This window comes from Dermacentor variabilis, chromosome 4 (assembly GCF_050947875.1).
Source record: "Dermacentor variabilis isolate Ectoservices chromosome 4, ASM5094787v1, whole genome shotgun sequence".
In the NCBI taxonomy this organism is placed as follows: Eukaryota; Metazoa; Arthropoda; class Arachnida; order Ixodida; family Ixodidae; genus Dermacentor; species Dermacentor variabilis.
In genome coordinates, this window is record NC_134571.1 from 81,900,069 (window position 1) to 81,927,170 (window position 27,102).

General features: G+C 42.2%; 1 protein-coding gene across 2 annotated transcripts in view; it reads right to left on the reverse strand.

Annotated features, from left to right (window-relative positions):
- Positions 1-5,739: 5,739 nt before the first annotated feature.
- The window catches only part of crm (cramped chromatin regulator), a 64,734-nt gene continuing 43,371 nt past the window's right edge, over positions 5,740-27,102 (reverse strand). For both annotated transcript variants that reach the window (XM_075689572.1, XM_075689573.1), the window contains exons 14-20: positions 25,802-26,076; positions 21,836-21,959; positions 18,068-18,145; positions 16,529-16,618; positions 13,471-13,619; positions 10,078-10,227; positions 5,740-9,336 (exon numbers count right to left, since the gene is read on the reverse strand). In XM_075689572.1, coding sequence (XP_075545687.1) covers positions 9,223-9,336; positions 10,078-10,227; positions 13,471-13,619; positions 16,529-16,618; positions 18,068-18,145; positions 21,836-21,959; positions 25,802-26,076 — 980 coding nt within the window. In that variant the 3' untranslated portion in view covers positions 5,740-9,222. The remainder of the gene's footprint in view (positions 9,337-10,077; positions 10,228-13,470; positions 13,620-16,528; positions 16,619-18,067; positions 18,146-21,835; positions 21,960-25,801; positions 26,077-27,102) is intronic.

Sequence of the window (27,102 nt, forward strand, 5' to 3'; positions counted from 1 at the left end):
ATGGCACATGACGCGGCAGTTAATGCTTTCTTCACATGATGGGACAGATCGCAAATTCAGTCTGAGGAAAAGTGTGAAATAGTTCAGTGTTGTTGAACCACACTGTAGACAAGCTGCAAGCAGCACCATTTGTTGCAGCTCAGCCATATTACACTTGCCTGCCAACTGATTCAGTGATCAGTCTCATTGTATGAATCCAGTTTATATAGCAACTGACACAGTAACATGGAAGCATTGATTCTAGCTGTTTCATGATCAGTGACTTTCTAAGATGACTGCGCTTAAAATGACAAGTGCTCTACCTGTGCGTGGATGCTTGCTAAACATTCCTACATATCCTTTTCCAACATGCATATGTACATGGCATACAGTGATTTTTGTGACAATAAATATGCAAACAATGTACAACAAAGGAGATAAAGAAAGAAGAAGGCACAAAGGCTGCATAACAGAACTTGATGAACCTGCTCACTGGAAGACTTGGCATGAAATATCAAAGCACTGTTTACACATAGAGGCCAAATGAAACAGAACAATCAAAGCTATTTTCGCTGGCAACACCACTGAACTATGTTGCCTTTTTCTGTGTTTTCAACAATGTAGCAACAGCCACAGAAAAGCTCATTAAAAAACATATAGCACACCAGAAAACTTATTTTGAGTAAAGTAGATCAGCAATTGGTGGCATACGAGTACAGAAGTGACCTGTTTACCTGTTGGCTAATGTATTGAAATCACGTGCTCAGTTCATTAGGCACAGTGAAAAATTGCTCGCAATGTTCTGTAGGAAAACAAGGAGCACCTTGTAGTGTGGTTTTTATGAAAAACACATTTACACTGAAACAGTCTTCACTGTTTAAAGGTGTACTGACATGACATAGACAACTTGCCTTTTTTTTGTGCATTAAATGAAGATCTGAGCCTTTTAAAACCCAGAAAAAATATTGCCATTCACCGGAGATCCCCAATTTATTATAATGCTCATTTCCACGAACCAGTTTTGTATTCAATACTTAGGAAGTGAATGTGTCGCAACATCAGCAACCCTTGGTAGGGTCGTTGCACCTGCCTCAGGCAAGTGCAGCCAGAAGAAACGCGTGCAGCGCGCTTGTTTATTTTAAAGCAAATGGTTTTCTTTGCCCCTTTCGCCTGTTTTTGTGGTCTGTGGTTGGTGGTCAAACCTTCACTGGCAATAAAAAGGCGCGGACGCGAAGAGTGCACACATGTGTGCAACCAAGTTGAAGGGGCGCGTTCATTGTCGAATGACAGCTGTTCTTTGAGACGCACATGGCTGTCTACCTATACTATGGCTAAGACGTGCTGATTATCAGCTCTGTTCTCTACAGAATTACTCATTGAAACAAGAAACGCTGCCTAAGAATCCTCACTGCAACAAATGTATGCTGTCAAGCACACCATTCTTATAATAAAGCAAATAGCTTTCTTGAAGCATTTGGCTATTCACTTACACTCACAATCATTGTTGATGGTTTCTGCAGAAACTTTTTTTAAGAGCAATGTCGTCATACCTAGCCCTATTGTTACATGTTGTAAGAAAATCTTGCTCCATCATGACGTCACGATAATGTCAATGATGCCGGGTCCTGTATCATGAAAACAACTTTATATCAAACTAAAATAAGTTGCAAGTGTTTACCAACCTTCATAATCGCTAAATGTCATCATTTTATGTGCGAGGAGCATGTGGTAGAGGTTCTACAGCTTCAAAAATGTGTCCGTACTCTAAATAAAACCCCGTGGTGTCTAGCATACTGAAATACATTGAAATGTCAGTGAAATTTTAGGTGCCTTTAAATACCTCGCAGTAGTCATGAAAATGCTAAAAGGAAATTGACATCAGGGCAAACAAACAAGAGACACAAATAATTTCAAATATTCTGTGTCCACTTCTCATCAAAGCTATATTCCAGACAGACAAGCTTTCTCAACAGACTGTATTTCTACTATAAACATCAAGTGCAAATCTGGAAAGCACAGGTATGAAACCACTGGTCTTAAGTGCATAGCCTCATTCTTCCTCTCCTGGAGTACCAATACAGAAATTTTATGGCATCACAGCATAAGGGGGTGCCTTTTGGAGTTTGCTATTCTTTCAATCATGAACACTTAGTTTGTGGTTGTTGGAAATCTGTAGAACCTGAAGAATTAGGAAAGAGTAGTTTGCTAGACATCCCAAAACTGAAAGGGCGCTAAAGAAATACAAGGTTGTAGAAGGTTGCAGGCATCAATAATGACAGTGCTGCCACTAACATTGCCGCACCATGGCCACAATCTCTAGCACATTGCTTTGGTGATGTGCTTTCGGAAGGTAGTTGATGTACAAATGTTCAAAATTTTATGCTTTTCATTAATTTCATAAGCTATGGGGGGGAGTTAGAGAAAGTGGGGTAGAGGTGAGCACAATAATTTTGCATGCTACCTAAGTAGTTTCAAAACTGCTGCCTTTATATAGTGAACTCTCATTAAGATGAACTCTGTTGACCTGAATTCTCGCACACAACAAACAACATCGGAATGTTTGTTTGGTTTTCTATAGACTCAATGAAAAAAAAAAATCTGCTTAAGACGAACTGCCTTAGACGTGCTCTTTGGTTAAGACGAAGGTTCACAGTGACCACCACCGCTACTGATCCTGGAGGCTAAAGTGCCTCGATGCGCCACGCCCGGGTGCGTGCGCATCAGGGCACCCTACTGCAGGCCTGCGGTGCTCACTGCCGGTGGACAGAGGAAAAAAGAGGAGGAAATAAAAAGAGAGTGACATTTCACTTCGTGAACGCGGATGACGTGCAAGTGTATGAGTGCTATAGCTCATATGAAGCTATTGGCTCTCGGTATGCCTAGACTGTCCGCATTGCAGATCATATTCAAGACAGGGCTTGCGTGGCTGTGCCATATGCAGCAGCCGCCGAAGTAGAACACCCCTTGTAAACATGCACTTACTAATTAACAAGCATGGTGACATGAACACATCACACTCGATGACCGCAGACGCTCGGTGTCAAAATGCTGGCATGAGGAACTGCAGCAGCAGCAGCAAGCGAAGTGACCTTCGCGCTGTCTATCGCTTGAACGCAAACTGAACGGTGAGAACATAGCGGATGCAAAGTGACGAGCTATTGACGCACCTAGACTGTGTGCCCCCAAAGCACAATGCGTTCAAGATAAAGCCCACGCGTGGCTGAAGCACAACACCCCCTTCCCTCCCCTCCCCGATGCCATGCGCACGATGGAAAACGGTGCACTCCCCCCCACTTCCTTCTTTGCTCGCACGAGATTGAGCTGCCATTGTCGGCTCACCGTCACGCACTTTCATTTACACACACAGCGTAAGGCGTGCGAGGAGGATGATGTTATCCCGAGATGAACCCAGTGCATCTGTATTGCAAACGAAACCTGTAGTGACTGCCAGAGGTCAACCCAGCATGCCTCCGCCTACCTTCCTCCTCTGCGACGCTTCGCCTCGTTTCTCTTTCCCCACTTTGCTAAATGTCACCTAGACTTTCCTCTAGGTTGCATTGCTTTCGCTAGCTTAGAGCCTGCACTGATGAACTGTGAGGTGGCAGATGCCTGCTTGAACTCTCTAGTGAACTTTTTCGAGCAGCACGAAGGCACAGAAGGATATTTAAGGTCATTAGGTGAGATGACATCGTTTGTGGCTGCTTGCCAATTTGCACAGAAACTTCAAACATCCATCAAGGACTGGATGAAACCAAGCAAGAGTACCAGTTCAAAACAGTTTTCTATTAAGTTCAGCTAAATAATTGTTTTTTTATGTCATCTTTCCCTTGCTATAAGTTCACTTCATTTACCGTTTTGAAGTAAGATATTTGGATGCACCTGGTCATGCTGCCAATTATTCTTCTGATAAGACAAACTTCTGAAAGCAAATATTCATGGACCCTTCGAGTTCATGTTAAAAGGAGTCTACCGTATATATTACCACAGAACCATTTTCACCTCTACATATTGGTATTGTTCACCTTGCAAAAATACAGTTCACACTCAATCTCCTAATTTAGGTTAATGGACAAATTATTAAAATGACAGTAACATCAAAATCAAGTACTCAAACCGTGCAGTTTACTTATTATGCGTTGTTTGCTTTTTCTCACATACTGTTCAATTATGTGTAAGTTGAGATTAACTACCCCTTGAGCTAGGCGACAACGCATTCTGTGAGTACAGCATGGAGCTGTGAAGATCTTAGGCAAGTTTGTAGGTATAGCTGCTACACAGTGCTAACAAACAGGTCATAGAGATAATTTTTCATATTTTCAAAGAGAGGGCTCCTCCCCACCATTTTTGGAACTGCCAGCTACTATGTCTGTTGGCCAAAGTCCATAGACACGGGTCATTGGGCCACTTCCAGATTTGCCAGATAACTAGGAAACAGGGAAGCAATGGCTGTTAACGCTCTACACTTGTCCCATTGCGCGGGAATCTGTCAGAAGCCAATCACATAAAAATAAAAAAATTATGCGTGGCTCTGCTATCGCAAACACCAGAAACAAATGGAGCTGGGGCACGTTACGGCTTCAGAAAAATCCATGCAGTCTTCCTGTGGGGGGGTTTCAATTGGGACGGCACGCCATTTGAGGCGCCCGCCGCAACAGAAGCGATTTGTTTAGATGCCATATGCATCGGTGTCATGTGCCAGACACTGCACCGCCGCGCCTTAGCTCTGATGCATGCTAGCTCCGACGCTATGTACCTGGTAGCTTCTTGAAATCCGCCGGAGCGCGCGCGCTGGTTTTCATCGGAAAGCAGTGACGTCACACCACCTGTGACCCCGCCACACCGCTCCTTCTCCCCCGCTAGGCTCCACCCAAGCTCGCTGCGTCGCTATGCTGTGCGATGCTATTTTTATACTCTGCTTTCACTCTCTCTTAGCTCTCTCTCCCCCAGCTCGGCGAATATTTTTCGTGCGCACCATGCTATTTTTATACTCTGAGAACGTCAAGAGAAACCCAGCATGGTTCTAACAGCTCCACTGTAAAAAAAGAAACCTGAAGCACACAATAGCTGGGCAATATAGTTACTAGCATTGACCCTGCTGAGGAGATTGAGTTGAGGAGAAGTCTAGAAATTAATTATTATGCTCTTACTTTCTTTATTTGTATTAGGTCTTCTCCAATAAATTCTTTCAGGAGCATACGGCATATTCCTTAGATACTGCAGTTATTCGAACATGTTTCTCATGTCTTAGGAACAGGTGTTTCAGAGCCCCTTTAATGTTGTTAAGTCTATGCACACATCATACGTCTTGCACTAAACTTACTATAGGAAAATCTGACATCGCAATTGTTAAACCACAGTGAATTTTCCCCCAATGCAGCTGTGCCTTAATGAGAACGTGGATTGCTGCTGCTTTAATGTTCTTCGTGGCTCCTTTATTCTGAGCTACTGCTATGAATTTACGCCAGCAATCATTACCGTACATTATCCTTATCAATGATGATATATTTGTTATTCAACCTAATATTTCCCACTTTTAATAACTGGATGCAGTGATCATTAAACTCTCATGCATTTCACATCTTGTGCAGCAACACTTTGCAGTGATAATCCCATTAATAAAACACAATGAACAAGAACTATTTAAGCATGCCGTTTGCTTACATTATAAAATGTAGCAAAATAAACATAAATGGGTCTTCTATTGCTATCAGTGTTGTTCAAAAGCTTTACATCGACACAAGTTCTGCAGTCTGCATGAGATAACTGTTACAAACTTTGGTTCAACTTTATTTGGAAGCTTCTTGCAATGCTTATGCAGCTCAAGACAATCCAGTTGTTCTAGTCACTAAATTCAATATGGCTGTCTATGAATTACAGATTAAAAAGATAAGTGGAATATTATAAAAATACAGGGCTCTTCGGATTTCCACAACCTGTAATCATATGCCAATGAGACATCATTATATTGATATGAAATTGTTAGAAAGTATGATAGGTTACTAATGCTATTCTTTATATTTACTTTGATAAAATTTGATAGACACAAGTGCGCATACTGGACTGCTTTTTGAACTCGTCATAACTGCCACATAATATTCATGACAGCATCAACCTAGCAAATTCGTTTTTCCAGTTATGTCACCAAGTCCACTGCATGAGAGGCTAACAGTTCACAAATACACTTTTTCTTGTAAAAAGCACATTAGTTACTATATGTCTGCTAGGTTTCCACTGTTAATGCTATTAAAGAACACAAAAAATGTAATGAACATTCTTGTCATTCGCTTTGTTGAAAGTCATGTTTGAATCATCGTTATGCTCCTCTATTTTAAACAGGCAGAACAAATGGTATGTTTCTTTTTAGCATAATGAAACATGGAGTGGTTCTGCCAACTGTCAGAAAACTATTACAACACTTTTGTTATCTGCAGCACTTTACTGTGTTGTAGCATAAGCACCCTCGGAGCATACATCATTAGAAATACGCTGGCAGGGTGAAACACAGATAAGGTGTCATCGCACCATCTGGTGTTCCTTGTAGCTCTTAAGGCGCAGATATAATACCAATGTGTTTGAAGCACTCAGCACTAGCAGTCGACATTGTGCGCACTGCACTAAGCCAAAACTACTTATATTTAATGCCTATTTTCATTCATGAAAGCCTCGCAAATAAACGCACACGACATTCAATTTTGTTAAAGTGGCCGCACACAATGTGGCTTTAGAGCAGCGCATTCTGCACTGCTGGAAACAATGTATGAAGGCGGAATCTGTGCATCTTAGATTTCTTATCTTGGGTTTCTTATAAGTTTTGGTGTGACTTGTACATACGAAAATACAGCAACTTCTGGGTCTATATATCAGGCAACTTGGCTTCATCGGCCAACACGCCTGCCAGCAAGACGTGCTTTGCAAGAAATGAAAGTGGCAGTCATCACTCACGTCCTGCTTCGAATGTGCCGCACTTTCCAGATGACATTAGGTCATCCACACAGGCTGGAAGCTATTGAGGTGCAAGGTGGTGGTGTCGAATCAGCTACACAATGTCTCACTCGCCAGCATTTTACCTCTCCTGCATCAGCTTTAAGGTACCAACTAGGCAATGCTGGCATGCAATGCATTATGCATGGCACCCCCTGAAGATAGTTCTCAGATAGTGGAAGATTTGCAGCAGGTGTTCTGAATGCTACTGCACACATCAGTCATATCATATTTCTGTAGCGCAGAGTGCCGACTCATCGTCGACATAATGGCACGCCACATGCCAGCAAAAATTCCAATGCTACAGGTACAGTTGGCATAGCTTGTGGTACCACTGCTGAGTGACCTAAGCATACGGGGGCGTTAAATGAGTTTTTACTTTCCAAAGCCTCTGTTTATGTGCCTGAGAGACCCACAGGATATTGATGTCACAAAATGAGCAAGCTTTCACATCCAGAGTACAGAGCCTAAAGTTGAGAGGTGCATTGTAGCATCTCCCAATCACATGCTACCTTTGTGCCACCTCACAAGATAGTTTCCAGTAAATGCAACATAGTGAATCGAAATACACAACATAAAAGGCAGAACACTTTTGAATGCTGTCTGTACACTTTGCCTATCAAAAGAGCTGCAGCAAAGGTTTTGTACTTCACTTTACCTCTTCAACTAAATCAATGACTTCAGTTAAAACAGCAGTTAACCACCTCCATATTGCAATACTTTAGTCACAAGTGCAATCTCAAGGATCATAGAACGCTGGCTTTGAATATGTAGAGGTCCATTTGTACTGGTGAGAAATGAACAGTGCTGAAACTCATACACCCTGAAACCAGCTACATGAGAATCAGAACAGCAACGCCATAAGTGGAAGAAAAACAGAATGTCGAACAAAATGGGGTTGTCTAAAAATTCTTAAACATTTCAGCTTCCACATGGAAGCCTTGTTCACTGAGCTGAGAGGCATAAAACCTTCAGCTTAACTTTGGCTTCCGTTAATTCAAATTCACTTAATTAGATTTTTTGGTTAATTCAATCTCAACGCTTGACGAAGACAATAGATGTTACCTAGGTCTAAATAAATTTCTAATCTGCAAAGGCAAACTTTGCTGGTTTCAGGCTTTTATCATTTGCAGAACTAGAGGCACGCTACATTTTCCTTGCTAAAATATTGGGTGTGCATTACATTTCTACTTTGTTTAGGAGCTTTAACATAGTATTTATGTTATTTTCCTGCTTTGAACACATAAAAGTGGGTTCTCCTTCATATATCTCTGCTCCTTCATGTTAGAATTTGGAAAATATTGCCAAATCAATCATCAGTGTGCATCTGTGTTTTTTGTGGCTCTTGTTCAAATCAACCTGCCGGATAATTCGATCGAATTCGTAGGTCCTGTCATTGTTGAATTAACGGAAGTCAACTGCAGCAGATGTAACCAATGATATATAATGAAGTAAATCTGAAATATCTCCAATAACTGCATGTAACGAATATATATGTGCTTATAATAGATATCAGACATAATGAAAATACTTTGTTGTCAGATGCAAATGATTACAGCAAGGTTTGACTGTATTACCTACGCCACAAGCTACTGGGGAGCAAATAACAAAGGAAGTATGTAATTGGCTTGCATTCTGCTTGGTGAACTCCCAGAACAGCTGCATGTGCATGAAAAAAAAAAAAGCAAGCGCCCATGCGACTCCAATAGGCACTGGGTCACGTGGCATGCTATGCTAAAACACTCCAATTATCTTGCACCTGGAATAGGCTGTGAATTCTGATAAACCCAGACATGTATGTCTCAATAAGCTTGACACCATTGTTCAATGACTGCTGAGAATACACATGTGATAGTTTCAACACACGGGAGAGCTAGTGCCTTGCAACGTTGGACTTTTACACGCAATCGTTTCAGCATGTGCCAAACACTAATAAGGCTGGTGACAGAATATCAACATCCACTGCCCGCTGCAACGATACTCTTTGTCACACTTTGGACACTTGCAACAAGCAAGAAAATGAAAAATGAAAAGAAGGGGCAGAAAGACAGAGTAGCAAAACTTCCGGGCTTCCTGTAATGCACTCAAAGTGTTCGTGCCACACAGTGGCATTGCATTCCACAGTTAACAGTACGAGTCTTATGGTCCTATTTACACCCGGAGCAGAGTGAACACTACAAAGTGCAATAAATAATGGTTTCCAACAGTTCTATGGTACACAACTATGTACAATGAGTGAGCCAGAAAATGACATCCTAGTCTCTACGTGGATTTGCTCTCTGAATTGGACGAGGCAATCTGCGCAGCGAGGTCAGCAAACTTTGCAACATAGTCTACGCTGTTCTCATTCATGAGGCACTGCAGCTGGGTGTCGACCTAGAGGTAGAGAGGAAAACAATTCCGTGAAACATTTACAGGATGACTTTTTCAACGACCAAATTTAAAGGCCAAGTGGAACAAAATTTCACTGTGGCTAAATTGGATACAAATGAATAGTATAAATACCATTAGTGAAGCAATCTTGGCAAAGCTGCAGAGCTAGATCACGTCTAACTCTCAGAAATTACCACATGCAACATTCATATATGTATGAGGGGGTATGTGGGTTATGGAGGTAATCATGTTATTTCACCAAATTTGCTGAAACTTCACACGCTTGCTCAGTTTCTTATGCTGATTTTAAGTATCCATACTTACATTTTAAATACGTCAAGAAATTTCTTAGATAATTAATAACTGCCCTCTATTGTTTTCTTAATCAACAGTATTATACCTGTGTGTGAGAAAACTGTAATAACCACGTTACTAAACACATGTTACATGTTAATAAACATGTAATACATACGGTTACTAGAATGCATTAGAAGGACAATGCTGCAAGCAAATTTTAAATAGGACTATTATTGGTCATTTTAGAGCACAATTCCACATGCAACATACATATCCGCATAGCTCACTCGCATAGGAGTGAGCTGTGCGTTTAGCTGCACGGTCGTTACTTTAATGAAGCAAAAGCAGCATTAAATGAGCACAATGCTGACCTCCCAGTATACCCCCCTGCCCTCTCCCTCCCCAAACATTTTTGCAGCCCAAAGGTCAGAGCTTGGGTCCACTCACATCAGGTGCCAGCCTTGAGATAGAGTCTAGGCTCGAGTTCTCCAAGGCTAGAACAGGGGGTTCGGGTGCCACTGACGGTGCTCCTACTTGGGTCACCTTGAGTGGCGAGTCCAGTGTGTTCAGCAGGGAACTCAGTGAAAAATTTGAGCCCTGAGACAGGAGACAATGGGGAACAGGTTAGCCATTGAAATGGTGACACAATACCACAGGCCACTATCTAAAAGCCAAAAAACAAACCAATGATACAAAAATAAACTTATTAAAAATGGTGACAACCCAAGGTACAGATGGAACACAACTTCCAGGAGCAAAAAGGAGAAAAGGCAGAGTTGGGTGTACTATACCATCTCTCAATAGCAAAAACAGATAATATATGAAAGTGGGCATAGAGGAATGAAACACGTGATTGAGGAAGTCAACTTGCTTCTTAATATTTGCAAGCGACCATTACCTGCCTCGCTTTCTTCGTCTCACAGACGAAAGTAAATATCTGCTATTTTGCGATCAGTCATACTTGTCCAGGTGATCGATCGGTCATGCCTGTCCATAGTCCTGTGGCTTTGCAGCAAAAGCCAATGTTCAATGGTTATTTTTTCTGTGATGGTGACAACAATGGAAAGTGTTCCAATGAGTGCAATGAAGCCGTCACTGGTTTCGACAAAGTTTGGAGCGAGTTGTCAGCATTTCCAGAAGCCGTTGATGTGTCTACAGTAAACAAGTGGAGGAAGTAGCCACAACCATAGGAGAGCTTGAGAATGGGGACTTCATTGCCGACGTTGTGAATGGAGCAGTAAGGGCAACAACTCATATACTGTGCCCACCTGTGATGTGTGCACTCACCCTGTACGAGCGCTTCTGCGCAGATAATTGCACTTAACCTTCTGGTGGAGCATTTACATAGAAATGATGACTGATGAGGTTCTGCATTTCAAAGCCACAGTTTGCTTATGAGAGATGCCATGGCGGAGCACTTCAGTTTCATTTTGGCCACACGTGCTTCTTCAATGTGTGCTGACATTTCAGTAAAAGAGTGCGTTTGCCTTCAAATGTTGTCAGAATGTGACTGCCATGATACGGAATTGAATCTGAACAACGGCCGCCTTGGTCTTTCCCAGCATGCGGGCTTGCACGATTTCCACACCTTGGGTTCTCAGCCTTGGGTGGGTCATAAGCTTCTCAGGCAGGTTTCCGGGTCAATTTCGTGAATGACGCCTCGGCCCCCTCCATCCAGTGTTGACTTCGTGAAGGTTACTGCCCAACACAACCTACATGATCCTGCACGCAATTATGGCAACCTCCTGATGTGGAGTACTAACAATGATTATGTTGGAACTGGGTGTCAAGAGCACGAGGAAATGCAAATCTTCGACTTTCATATCACAGGCGGCAGAGATGGCTTTGGAGATGTGGTTGTTGGTGAAACTTTTCACCTGCAAGCCTTTCTTGGGTCGGATGATGATTTTGAAGTCGCTACATGGCAGGGGGTAGTTGTCACTTCCTGTTAGAAGAAGGCTTCTTTGATGCCCCAACGCTTGCAGCTCATAGGATGTTGAAGACGATAACGTGGTGGCGAAGGAGGCTGGCAGAGAGATTACCCTGCCTGCCAGGTGTACTTGATCGCCTCTGGCGCGCTTCTGCTTGGTTCTTCCCTTGAGGTGTAAAGACCAACTGGAATAAGGACATTCCAATGGCGCCCTTTGAGAAAGGTCCTCGTCCATAATGGAAGAGTCGGCATGGCTGTCTTCCGAGATATACTATAGGAAGCCCATGGCTTTGGCTTTTGCAACGAAAACCTGGTGACAGCTTGAACAATAGCACCGGAGGTGGGTGTGGCTGTAGTGACAACTCCACCTCCACTCCCTCCGGTAAAAGTAGAAGCAGACAACTGGGATCCAGCGATGTGCGCCATAGTGAGTGTTAAGAAATCATAGCAATCGAGCGAGCAGCGCTGCCCCAGAGAACTTCAGAGTTCAAAAGTGCAAAATAACAGGCACTCACTATCTTCAAACTTCTCATGGGGGTACCGAATGACTTCACGAAGGTCTTCTGACAAAGATTTTGGTCGTCTGATGTGGATTTCTTACGAGAATAGTGAAAGTCGACGGAGCCCCATGCGAAGCATGTCTGCTCCGCTCGGCTCTTCTCCTTCCCCCAAAAACGAACGTTTCCCGCCACCCGTAGCAAATATTTTTTTAATCCTTCAAGCACAGGTGAAGTTAGATGTAGTTACCGGACTGATCTGTAGCTTTCTCTCTCCTTTCATTTTCATTAGTGTGCTTGAAGCTACACAGAGGAGACAACAAGGGGACGCAAGGAAGCAATGCCCTGATGGCCGCACCTAAAGGCTGAACGTGAGACGGCTCATGGCAGCATCCCAAGGCAGCCGCGATTTATCTACGCTACGCTTTTAATCTCGGATGCCACGCGCAGCAGACACAGCAAAGTGCAACTGTCATGTTTAGACCGGCATTGCAAAGATGAAATATTTTTTCAGTCTTTTTGAGATCGTAAACATATCTATATTTTTCATTTATTTAACTCAAGTGAGCAATAAATGGTATACTGAGAATGTTCTTGCGATCACGAAATCAGCCGTTAGCTGTTGTGGGTCCAGCTGCTTGAGATGATGCTGCTGCATGATGACATTGCGGAAGCGAGACCAAGCAATTTTTCACTACTTTTGACACTATATTGTAAATTCCCTGCAGCATGCATTGCAATAATATTTGGTTCACATGTTCACAGGAGCTTCGTCAACAGATCAGGAACATTTTCTTACAGTGTTCAAAATGCGTTTCAGGGCCCCTTAAAGACACTTCTCCTTATTAGCAGCTTGGCTATAGCGTCATATTACATCTACTGTAGAAATATGCCACAAAAATTTAGGACCCATTCACCAAGGCCAACCCTAATAAGTTCAATAAAAGTGCAGAAAAAAAGCTGCAAAATTCATTAATAGCTCATATAGGCACTGGTTGATTAGTGACCTCCATAGGAAAAGCGAATTGCCTGTTATTTTGAAAATTTTCTAGTTGATAAATGGTCAATACAAAATTGACATTTCACACATAGTAATATACTCCATGAATTGCACTATACACAACAATGACACAGTATAATAAACCTTGAGAAATAGTTGCTTTAAAGATTCATTTTTTTTTTCCCCGAGAACAATTGTTTAGCAGTATCATTTCTAACGACTAACAACATTGTAATGCGAGGACTCGTTATTGTTCAGTCTGAACCTAAGTGTATTGTTGCTTAATGCAGTAAAACATTCCTTAAGCTTGTTTTTTATTGTTTTATGACAAGTGTATCCACCCTCCAATGTTGCATTCATAAATAAGCAAGTTAATTAAAAAGAAGAAAACATCCCAATATATGCCCCACTACCTCTCCATTCAGCCAGTTGGAATCCGGAGCTGAATGAACAAGCTTGAACGGACTCATGGGTGGTGTTGTCAAGCCGTCTGTCTTGTCGGTGATAGCAGTTTTCTCTACAGGAGTGACAGACGCTTCTTCGCAGGCCAGCTTGAAGGCAGCTGAAAATTGGAACACAGCTGCTTTACTTAAGCTGCCAACACACCAAGTATAAAACCATGTCACTAATAGTTACTACAAAAGCTGTCGGTAACGAAAATTGATATGGCACTAGACTAAACCTCCATGAAGTTTCTCGTTACTGCAAATCTGAAATGTATTTACACGTGGTGCAATGTTTAAGAATTAACATACAGCACATACACAGGGTGCATCAAAGCCACAGCTCTTGGTAGTCATTGCCATGCTGGTCATGATTATCCAATGAGACCCTCCATTACATATCAGACTGCAGCAGTTCGTTTTACTTAGATGTGTTATATTAATAATCGAAACAAACTTTTTTCCCCTTTGAGCACTTGTCAAATGACATTTATTCTACAAGCAGGCTTGAACTTCGTTTAAGAAATTAGTACTGTAAGAAAAGCCTAGGTATGATGCTTGACGTTTGTAATAAAGGTCGTGCACCCGAGTGCAGCAAATACAAATCTACAACTAGGCCAAAGCATTAAGTACTGCACAACTTTAATTGCTAAGTTTATTATCAGCGCATTAAAGTTAACTCCTTCAGGCTAGGCAAGGCCAGGCTAGGTTAGGATTTATTGGAATGCATCATGTAACCACGAGAATGACAACGGACGAGGAAAGAAACACACAGGACAGGCGCGGATGTCCGGGCCTGTCCTGTGTGTTTCTTTCCTCGTCCGCCTCTACCTGTTAAATAGGTTAGGATTTAGTAAGCCAAGTCACTTTAGGGATGCAGAGTATACAATCTTGGACCATAAGCAATTAAATTGAGTAATACCCCCTTAAAGTATACTAACACTTAAAACATAGTACAGTCAAACCTTGTTATAACAAAGTTGCACCTGACACAAAAATAGTTTCATTTTATCCGCTAATTGTTAAAAACAAATATTTGTTACACGGTTATAGCAGTAAGGCGATTCTTTTATTTACTATTCAAAAACGTGTTATACCCATGTTCGTTACATTGAGGTTCAACTGTAGTACATGTCGCTGAGCTAGTCGGTTCATAGTGAACTATTTTGGACCATAAGATCTATGGCCACTTAACGCAAAAGGGAAAACATAGTTGTGAAGAATCCCCCAACCCAGCCTACATGGGGCCTAATGTACTGGCTGACTGCTCAAGCCATAGTGGCTCGTCGTATGCCTACCAGTTAGTGCGTACCACGATCACTTTTTGTCACATAGAAGCTAACTGCAGCCCTTGACTCGCTATGAGGCTAGTGCCATGTTGTGCCACAAAAGATCTTCCACCTTTTTTTTAAAAAAAGTCATAAGTCATAAGTAGAAGTCATTAAAAGTATTTAACTTTTTATGACTTCTTGTCCATAGATCAACAGGTATTTTGAACCTCAATATAACGAAGCGGGTTTATACACGATTTCAATATAATGAGATTTCACTGCCACTGTGAAGGTGTACTAAGACAATAACTTCCATGGATGCAGATGGTCAAATAGTTCAATTACATGAGGCTGCTAGGGAGCGCACCTCTCAAATTGCGCAGTGCGACCGCCGAAACGGAGCACAGACAGCCTGTGCGTCATTTTAAAGGTAACCTTGTCACATGTGCAAAGACTGGGTAAGCTGATATGGCGGGACATCATGTGCTGTCTTCCCACATGTTTAGTGCAGGAGGTTGAATAATCTCGAGTTTCGGAGACACGTTGAAGCGCGAGGCAGACGAAGCACCCACTACCCACTGCCAACGCTTTTCATGATAATGTCGTCCCGGTGCAGACAACACTATGAGCTTCAGGGGCAGAGTGGATGCGAAAGCATGGCTGGCTTCGCTACACATTGAAGATATTGTTGATGTAGCATAAAACTGCATCTTTCATTGCTGACTCTCAAATTCAACAAAATGACTTTTTTCTCATTAAAATTTACTTTTGTCTGATTTCCCGATAATACAGAAAATTTTTCAGTGTCTTCTGTGTAAGAAAAATGTATGAGCAACTGTACTTAGTGAATCTTGAAAATTGGAAAAGTGACGAAAATTAAAGTAATGCATGATTATTTGTATGACACTTTTTGTGTGCTTTTACGTTTTTTTTTTTTGTTTTTGTTTTTCAGGGCTGTCATAAATGTACAGAACAACAGAAAGGTGGATCGGGAATTTTTCATGATGGCCTACAATTTTCCAATTGACAATCTTGCTCTGAGTATAATAGTTGAGAAGTTAATTAATTATAACCAGTTATGCAATTAGGCAAAATACAGAAAACTGTCTGGCTTGCTCCAAGCAATGGCAAACAACATTGCCTTGGTTCTGTCTAGCCACATGGCACTGTCATATTTTTCAATTTTGAACACAAGTTACGTGGGACACCTTGTATATATACACACAAACACACTCTTTTAAGCTTTCCCATCCCCTCTCTACCTCTACCACGTGACAGGCTTCCCACAACTCACACAAATACATTTTTTCCTGCTTTGACACTGCTATTGCTATTAAAAATATGACCCTCAAACAACTTAATGAGGTTCCACCATAGCAAGCTGCCTTCAGTGTGCTTGCTCTGACTCCAATGTTTTTCCGGCTGTTTTGCGTCAAGAGACATGTCAATAAACATAATCTATTTACCAATATCATGCAGTTCACTCGATCGTGAATTGGGCTGATCTAGCCTCAGTGCATTTCCAAAGCACAGTTGTAGCCACATGCAACGCTCGAGTGATTGTTTGGCTTTAACATAACAACCAGGAAACACTCGTGCTATCAAAAATGCTGCAGTGGAGCACTTTGGATTAACTTTTAGTGCATTGGATTTTAGATGTGGCCTAAATCTAAAAAATTGAACCCACAACCTCTTTCTCAGCAGAAGAGTGCCACAGTCACTAAAGCAGCGCATTGGACACAGAAGCTAGGACTTACAGGCAAGATTTGAGTCTGAGACCGCAGTAAAGCTTGGCAGAGGATTGCTAGCCTCAATTGCAGGACCATCTGTGTCGAGGGCTGAGAGACCTGCAACATAAATGAGACAAGGGACATCTGCTGTTGTATGTTATGTTACTATCGGCACTATACGGCATGACAAAGCACCCACGCCCTTTAGTGATTGCAGCAGCATGCTCGAAGTGGTAGCACAGCAGAGGACGTATCTGCTGTTCCAAAGCAGCTGCACCTGCAGAGCACAACCGCTGTGCTAACATACTTAAACACTGACAAAAGCGCTTAAGCATAGTTTACTGTCAATAATTCACAAATAATAAATCTACCGATTCACGAGAGCATAAAACACAGGGTTGACCATATAAAAATAACAGGAAAAATAAAGAAAAAATATAATTTGAAAAGTACACACCGTAGCAAGATGCAGTTTTCACAAAAAATGCACAGAAAAAGATGGGGCTTTAGAGGAGCATTCTTTACTGCATGCCAGGCAACTTTTCGTAGGGAATGTCCATGTTTCGGGCCAAATTAGGGTCGCCCAGTGCAACAGTCTGATGCTCTACCAATCAGGCCACAGATGCATACATGCTTTTCTGGTACCAACATCAACTAGCTCTTGGCTTTAGCATGGCTGCTAAACAATGTTTCCATGAGCCCTTCAGCAAAATATTATTCTCGTGCCCTTGATTTTCACTAAAAAGCCCACCTGCCCTTTACTTCAGCTTTTTCAAATCCTCACCCCCTGTGTTCGTTATAAAGGCCTGAGCAACGGAATGGCCATTAACCAGATTCCTCCAAGTGTCATCACTAAGGAGTGCCTGCATAGAGCAAGATTGCCCTTAGCAATGCTATAGCGATGCTTTGCCAAAAAGTAAGTGTATGGCTATCATCTCAAAAAGCTGGCCACCAAATCTGGATTCAGTAACCACATTCACCATCAAATCATGTGGCAAGTTGTTTTTAATGGCACCCTCACAGTTGGTACGATTAGATTGAACGATAAGGTTTCTGTAACAACGAATTTCTCATTTGTAGCAAGGACAGAGCTTTTGTAAGCAAGAAAATGACTAAAATGAAAAATTGAAGAGGTGCCATCTGTTCCGAACATGTGATTTCAACAACGGCTGATTTACAGAGAGCGGCAGAGAGGGAGGTCACATGGGAATCACGTCAACTCATCCTTTTTGGCGCAGGCATTTCAAATTGAGAAGCAGCAGAGGGACCTCTGAAGGCAATTTTCTACACAAGAAAGTCACCTATTGGCACACAAAAAATGGTGATAGACTTCTAGATGAATATTCTATCTATCTAACTTAGCTCAGTACTTTTCCCTTAATGTCCCTTTAAGTTCAGTACAATGTGTGAATCTACCTTTATTTACATTCACTCATGCAACAACATCTCCCGTCGAGGATGCAACACAGTCACTACAATAACAATCTGTGCATGTGCTTCCTTACAAACAAAGTGAGGCTGCCTTTTATCTCTGGTTCATAAAGAAGTCAGATCTCACTAACTTACCCGAGAGTGTAGCGCCCAAGTTTGGTAGAGTGGCAGCATCATCCAAGATCTGTGCAGCCGTGCCTTCTGATGGAAGACCTGTCGAACCCGGGTAAACGAGATACACATTTAAATGTGTGTTTTCTCTCTTTTTTTAAAATGCTGTACTTTTATATGTTCTATGTACACAAAAGTTGTTTGTCTTTTCCCATACTACAGCATAGACTGTTATGGTTTTATTCACGGGTGTCTTGTAGAGATGTGCGAATATTTGAATATCACCAAATCGAATAATTTAATTTGCAAATCAAACCTCTACTATTTGATTTTTCAGATATTAGATATATTCGATGTGGAGACCCGTGCAGTGCTATATAACACATGTGCCGTGGAGCCCCTCGTACTCGATACTGTGCAAGCGAGCTTTTCACTTCGTTTTTGGAGCAAAAGAAGTGCCAAATGTGCTGCGGACAGGCCGCCCCAGCTGACACAGTAGCAGATTTTGTCACCGTTAGCATTCCTCGGTGTTGGCCCAATGCAAAGATTGCACACACTGCGTCCGAACGCTGCAGTTCGCAGAACAGCGCCGTGTTGGCCGGGGTCACCTTTGTTGGTACAAGTTTAGTCCAGGTTGACAGGACTGATCGAAATGATAATGCGGCATGGACAGAGAGAATGGCAATAAAAGCAAAGAGTATTTCATGAAGTTCGAAGATAGGGCTGCTTAGCTGCCAATAGATATGCAGATTGTGTTGGACAGGCAGCAACAAACTTCACGACACTTCAACAGCCGTCAATCTGACCCACAAGCCTGATCTCAGGACTGATCACTTATGAACCACATGTACGAACATATTAGCGGTAAACAATCCATGATGACTTGTGGCCCATTACAGCGGTGAATTTTCATCACGGCAACACTGCCGAGGCCATTAGGCCTAAAGCGCTGCTTCATTGAGCGTGGGCAACTAAAGTTACTGTTTGGTGCAGAATCGACGCAGATCTATTCGCAGCAGCCGCATGACACTCGGAAAGCCAATGAATCACCTCGCAAATGAAAAAGAGTGTGCAAGATGGCAACAAAGTTGTTCACGGCTGCCATCTTTGTGACACATCCTATGGCGACCTCTCGTTTTCAACAACATTCATTAGACGCACATCAAATAGATAGCTTTGTTTGGACTTACATGACGGGTGCGAAAGTGTCATACCCGGTTGCATGCATTTGCGTGGAAGGTGGATGAACAAGTAGGGGAGGTGCATTGCGCAAACTTTCTGTGACCCTCCAGATTTTTTATGTTTGACAGGTGGCAAATCACGCCGAACCTGTGAGAGTCAAATGGGCCAGACGGTGTCTGTTCTTTACTGTCAGTGCTGGCTAAGCGCGGAGCGGTGATCGAGTGGTGTGATGTGCAGTCTTTTCGACTGATGCACAGATTGGCCTTATGATAACCCACCTGCCGTAAAGTTGGGATAGCCTTTCTGTCGCTTGGAGAAAAAACTGGAAAGCAAAGCTTTCTATGCAATAAATAAAGGATTGCCGCAAAGCACTGGTTCACTATTAAACCGAGAACTTCATTGGTATTCAGTACAACAGAATGTCACTAATTCTTTAGTTGCAGAGGAACGAAAAGCACTTGAATCTATTTAACATAAATTTATTCGTAAAAAAGAAATATTTTTACAGCTGTAATCAGTACTGGCATATTAATTTTTTGTTCCCTTTAATAATAGTAGTAGACTGTGCTGTACTTATACTCTGCATACTTATATGTATCTAAGTTACTGATAGCTTGCTGCATTCTTGCTATGCAATGCTAGGAGAACCCCAGGCGCATGCAGCACCGTAATTTTCTACTCAAAATTTGTAAGCATTAAATTTTGTGAAATATCTTCTGGTATTCAATTCAACATTCGACATTCTTTTTCTTGATTCGCTTCAATATTCAATTTGAAATTACTATATATGGCATTTGCACGCCCCTAGTGTTTTGTACATTCATTGTGTTGTGTGACAAGGTTGAGGTCAGGAGAGATGTGCAACATTTAAACAGTTACTACAAGAAAACTAAACTATATTGAAGTGAAAATTGCTGGAGTTTGAGAAGTATTTGCATCTACAGGTCATACAACATGTACTTAAAATTAGTAGTTAGTGTGAATTTCACTGCACATAAAGTAATTCATTGCAACAGCAGTAACATGATCACTTGTCACAAGTCATGACAAAGACAGCATTGCATTCATGGCAAGCACAGGAAAATAACAATTTCAACTGCTGACACAGCAGACGTTATAACATCTGAAATAATTTTTTAAAAAGTCTTAAAGTTTGTACTGAATGTGCATTAAACATTATTTTATTTATTTCTTAAGCATTGCTATCAAGGCTGCACACTTTGATGCAGTGATGCAAACTTGTTGAATTCTTCCTGGCAAGTACATTCCACAGCAAGTATCACTCAACCTTTTTGTGTGATACGCTGTGCTTGTCACTAATGGCAATGTACACTCCCTTGATGTCTAATTTGCCCATGTGACAGTGGTACTATAGTGAAACCTCGTTACTACGAACACCACGTTACCAAACTTTTCAGATTAACAAACTTTTCAAAAATCCCCTGCTGTCTTCTTATGGTTTCAATGTAAAAACATTTCAGTACTACGAACTTCACAATACCGAACTTTTTCAGAATAACAATCGTTATTCAGTTTTCATGTCATGTTAACAATGCATGAACTATGTACTATGTACTATGTACTATGAACTAATATTCTGAAATCTGAGGATTCTTAAATTTCCGTGCATTCTTCAGGGCAAGCGAAATAGTAGGCTAGCAGACGACAAGGTGCGGAAAGCGGATGCCACCGCACAAGGGTTCAGAGAGCCTGAGATGGCGCTCAATAATAATAAAAAATAAATGCGGGAGATAATTTTTCTTTTATCTATCGCAGGGGCGACGACATATCGGGTTTTGAGAGGCCAGGCAAGTTTGCCTAGAAGGGAGACGCGTATCTTTCTTATTTCACTCTTCCTTCTGTGCATACCTCTTTCTTGTACACTTCTCTCTGTGGTCATACTAGCTAGGCGCTCGGAAAAATGTAACCTCCGTACTCGATTCCATATGGTCGCACTTTCCACTTTCCGGACAGTGTCGTTTACATGCATTTGTGCTTTGGAACAGTTAAGGTGTCAGCTTCAAGTGAGAAAGTTGCGGTGTCCACGGGCAAGGAATGTGAAAACAAACAAAGAACAAGAAATGTTATACTTTGTAGGCGACATGGAGCTTCTCTTTTTCAGTATTTTTGTCAGCATCTGCTTTGCATGGTGACAGCTAATGAACTGATGGGTGGAATGGTTAATTTTGGGGCTTTCACTATAATGACCTTTCAGAATAATGAACGATTTTCGGTAGTCCTACGTGATTCGTCATATCAACATTGGATTGTACTACATAGGGCGCGAGTAGAAATCCAATAATGTGCAAGAAATTGCAGGGAGCACATGGGATGCAAAAATAGCCTGCAGTTTAATGGGCAGTAAGATATATATCTGTTCTTTAAGGCTGCATAATCAAAACTAGTCTTGAATGTAAAGAATGTAAAGAAGCTTGAATGTAAAAGAAACTTCAGAGCACGAGTTTCACAATTTTACACTGCATCCTATGAAAAGAAAAGACACTTCCATTGTTAAAAGAAAAAGAAAAAAAAAAGACCTAGAACTTTGGTGTCAGCACTGTTTCAACATTAAATGTGTCAACATCAGTATATCATATTATACATACTCACTTTCAGGTAAGGAAATGTCAAGTAGAGATGAAATGTTTGGTGGTGAAAGGGGCTGGACTCTGACAGGTGAAGCAGCTGCAGCAGCAGTAGCAGCTGCAACGTCCAATGTATCTGCAGCAAGGGTCTAAACACAGCGAAACGGAAATGACAGGTTTTCCACGAAACTTGCAACATATGGCAGGTGCTAATCTAAATGACTGAAACATTGACTTCATCAGTCAGTGTATGCAGTCAAACACCATTATAAGTTAGCAGTGTAGTGACTTGTCCAGTAACAGTACAAGATAGGAAGAGGATAAACATGTGGTCATACCACTGTGCAATTTACAATGGCTGTTAAAGGCACCATGAAAGGTGCCATCAAGGTGGTGTATCAGGGCCAAGCTGCTAAGCTGTTCTTAAGGGACACCAAAGGCAAATATTAAGTCAAGCGATAGATCAGTGCTCGAGAATGTCTAAAGCATCAATATTATTGCGAAGAACTTTAGTAATTGAAAAATTAAGGTAAACGCAGGACATGATAACAGAATCCCCCGGGACATTCATGTACTAGCCTGATGACGAAGGCACACCTCAGTAGGATTCTGTCAGTAGTACTCAACCACTTGTAATAAAAAGACCATTGTATTCCATTATAAGAGGAAAGAAAATGCTAGTTGTCCAGTTCTACTTCATCTTTTGAAGAAAGAACTCACTGACGCTATCCTTGATAAGGAAGCGTGCAGTTGAAAGGTTTCGTTTTCTCCATTCAGTGCCTCCATCAACTAGTGCTGTGCTGGTTTTTCTCACTCACAAAACTCATACAAACTGCAAGTAGCGGAGAATTCTACATCAACATGGTGTCGTGGGATTCCTAAATGGTGCATGCAAGTTGACTAAGCGTAGCTGCAGTGGAGACTCCGCCGCTCTGTCTTGGCTCGGTTTTTCTATGGCTGAGCATTTTCATTTTGCACAGAAAACTGTAGTGCCATCTGTCAGGTGCTGTTTTACTCACTGGCAGCAGTAAAGAACGGTGATGGTGTATATAATGTCCCCACTTCCCGCTCGGGGCAGGCAATTTAAGTTGTGGGCCCTTCAGTATGCGGACCCTTCAGTATGCAGACCCTTCAAGCCAATTTTCTCCTAAACTGAATCTTTTCTTAGAACAAAACAAGCGCTGCGAGGTTTCTGGAATGCTATTTCAACAGTCCACATTGACTTAGCATTTTTCTTTAGTGTACCTTTAACTCTTCCCCTACCGCCCCCATTCGGCATCATTAGACCACTATTGATAGTGTGAAACACCACTTTCGAGACCTTCCGTGCTGCTCATGGACACACTGCACTATTGAACATGAAGGAGGAGAAGTATAATTTTGTCTTCTAAGTATTTAGATTGTTTCCTGCCAGGCGGTGACTTTTGAACGTGCTCCGAAGTTCCACAATCGTGAAAGTAGAAAGCAATAATGGCTGCCCACCTCGACGGTCTGAAATTCTGCTTTCAAGACCTTCTGCGCGCCGCTCACGGACACACCGCACCATCGAACTTGAAGGAGGAGAACTATATATATTTTGTTTTCTAAGCAGTTAAATTTTTTTTCCCACCAGGCAGTAATTTTTTATCACACTCCAATGTTTCGTGATCGTCAGAGTGGAAAGCAAAAAATGGCTGCCTCCGGGAGTGACGCGCACTTTGAAAGATCGCAGATCTCGTGATTCAGCTGCATCTGCAGCTGATTTATCTATGGATCGAGCAGCAGCGAGTCTGAGGATGCTGCCTTTTCATCAGACTCTGACTCTGAGAGCAATGACGATGCAAACCTGCCCGGAACATCGGCAGCCATAGCCCAGCACACCCAACTGTAGTGTTTGCAGTTAAGTTTTTGTAGTGGAATACCTTTTCAACGAACAATTTTGATTTATTCAGAGAACATGCCTATTATATGGTAAGACGTTTTGTACATCTCATAATTTTTGTTACATACTTTTCTTAGTACAGTGAAACCTCGTTAAACCGTAGTTGGCCAGAGCTCGGAAAAAGTATGTACTAAACAGTAGTACTGCTTAACCGAAATTGCATGAGATTGCCCACTTACCTGTCAAAAACGGAACTCAGAGAGAGTGCGATGAAAGGGGAAAAAACATGCAGTATTTATTTACTTCGCACAACAAACGTGTTATTTTCGTTTGTTGTCACGGCGGCTTAGCAGCGACGACAGCGGCTTCAAACTTGCTGAAGCTGTGAGCCAGCTTTTCAGCCAGCCCTCTCTTCTTGGCAAACACTCGCATGGCAGATTCCTCGTTGGCGTTGCATATTCTCCGTGCACAGGCATGGTAGCGTTACAGAAGCTGCGGGGCACCTTTTCATTGCGGGGTGCTGTTCTCGTCGCGTCGATTGCATTGATGAGGCTGACGTAACGCGCAGTTTCTACCACTCTCGAGCCTGTATCGTTCATGGTATTGCTTTCCGTGTCGTCCTCATCACTGTCACTAGTCGACACTTCGGCAACAACAGAGGCAACGATGGTGAAAATTCGAACCTCGTAGCCGACATCTCTTCGCATTCCAAATGCCACACATTGTAGTCAACAGTAGATCCCTGTCGCATGCCAGCGCCGACTTCTTCGTGCCACATTCAATAGCACGAACGATGTCTAATCTTTCTTCTATGCTGAGCACCAGGCGCCTTTTTTATCCACACTTTAGCACGATGCGAGTTCGCACGACGCCACAACGCTCTATGGCACGGCGCCAAAATGATGTTGATGTTGATGAGGCTTCACACGCAAACGCACAAGGTGCTAGAAGGTCGTTGTGCTGATCTCTGAGGCTTGTTCTGCCGAGCCACCCGATCGAGACGACACACCGCTTTGTTTCCGCGACAAAAAGTGGAAACACTACGTGTTAACCGATACATACGCAATAAGCTGGTACAGTTTATGCGGATACAAAATACATCATGTTCAATGGCTGCTGAGACAGGGATTTGACTTTACTACTTTTAAAACGAAACTACTGTTAAAGCAGGTACGGTTTTACGAGGTTTTACTGTAGTTACAAGCGTGTCTTTACAAAGTTTGTTCAATTTTATCCCACAATCTTCATTCTGGCAATTTATATCGTTATGACATATATTTTGTTTATATAACTGTCATGCATGAATAGTGCATTCATACAGCTTTTTGTTTATGTATTAAATAAAATATTGAGGCAGCAGTTCCTACAAAAAAAATAAGGATCTGGCGTAACCTACAAAGAACGCCTATTTTCCCTAAGGTAGGGAAAGAGTTAAGGTAACTTTTTTTGGTTCGGTCTTCTATTAGGGCTGCTATACTAAAAGAAGTGAAGCATGTGGAAAAGAGAATTAATGTTCAAGGTTGAACACTACTGACTCTTTGCAGAAGTGGAAAAATGAAAGTGGCTGTTACTCTATAACATTGTCACTGGATGGATTACTGATGAAGGTGTAGTGGTTGCTTCTAAATGTGCACGTTAAAAACAACGATTTTACATTTAAACTGGGGTACACTATCCCCATCTAAAGGATACAAAAGAGCATCCCCAAGCATGACACGCTCTCTGTTTATGACTCAGTGCCTCCTGGCTTGCCTGCATTTCCTGTGCATGAGCTCGTCAACCGACCATGTGTAACGAGAGCTGAGCTGACCCTTTTACTACTATCAATTACAGAGTGGCTGTCTCTCCCCCTAAGTGTGTAGTACTTTTGCGCTTAGAAATATACCTTGTTTAGGTATTCCCCCGCCCCCCATTTACCCCATAAAGTTGAAAAGAGGCAAAGGTGCAGCATTGAGTCCTTGTTTGTCAAGAACAAACCAGGACGCAGCACAGTATTCTTGTCTGTTTACGACTACGTATCCTCGTCTTGAGCACTTCTTTTTTCTTTTCTTTTTCTTCTTTTAATTTTCAACAGAAAGCTGACTTTTCATTTCCACACACTTCCTTCACCACTTGCCCCAGGCAACTCACCTGCACTGCTTCAGTGCTTTCTGCCAGAGCAAGGACAGGCGTTTCATCCACCACCAGGTTTGTTGTCTGTGGTGTGCTTTGGACGACAGCCACTGTGTGAGCTTGTTGTGAGGCCACCAGCACAGTGGATGTGCTGGTGGCCTCCGCGACAGCAGGGCTGCTGGTGGTGATGGAATGCCCTGACGACGAGACTGACATGGCCACGCTGCTGGCATCGATCAGTGGCACCTGCACAGGCTGCATGTCGAATGTAGCCCCTGCAATGCTCGTGGCGGCTGAAAGACGGGGAAAATTCCATAATGAGTCTCAACTTGTGTGTGGCTGACTGAATACCAAGTGTTTAAAATGAAATTAACACTTACAGACCTTTTTGCGTAATGACAACAACCCTGTGCACAGTCTAGGTTCCTGCCACCATCGTGAAGAACAGACAAGCACGTGAGTGCAGGACACACATAGAAAATTGGTAGCCGCAAGCCCTCTACTACAGGTCTCACTGAGTTTGCTACGGTGTTCTGACATATAGTACACATATAGAGTGTATTATATGCACAACATGGGCATTTGAATGCAAGCTTGGTTCCCTGCAACGAAATAGGTGGAATATCTTGGCATGCTTGTGCACTTTCACCTCGAATGCATCGTGGAAAACTACCACATGGACAATTATCAGAGGGAATCAGGCAGCTGTGATACTGCATCTGCTAACCGTCACTTCTACATTTTGCAGATACAATGTCAAACTTCGATTCTCTGACACTTCATGGTAGATGTTGACTGCGGGCACTGCGGGAGATAGGACTGGGAAATGGTCATCAGCTACATGAACATGTGTTGAACGAGATTCCATGTATGCTTTTGGCAGTGCAAAAGCACCTGAATTATCAGTCTCCATTCATCAGAGCACATCTGGCAGCCATGATTCAGCAGCTGCTAAGTGCCACTTCCACATACTGTAGGTGGATTTCTTCAAATTTATTTTGGTGAGACTACCGTCTGACTACTGGCTGTTACTCTGGTCTAAATTTGGGTATATTAATTGTAGCGTTCTACACTGTGGTTATTTTTGCTGTTCAATCTTTCTGTAGCTTTCTGTCTTTCATCAAGTTCACACTTTGCAATGGCAACCAACAAATCTGAGGCTCTAAGAGAGCTAGTGAAAGCTATGAGCAATAAAGCCCCATTTTCAATAAAGAGCTTACCAAGGTAGTGGTCGACATGATCTCCAAAGTTCTTGATGCCTTAACTGGTACCAGATCTCGCGTTAGAAATGTTGACTCGTTAAGCACTGAAGTAAAGGC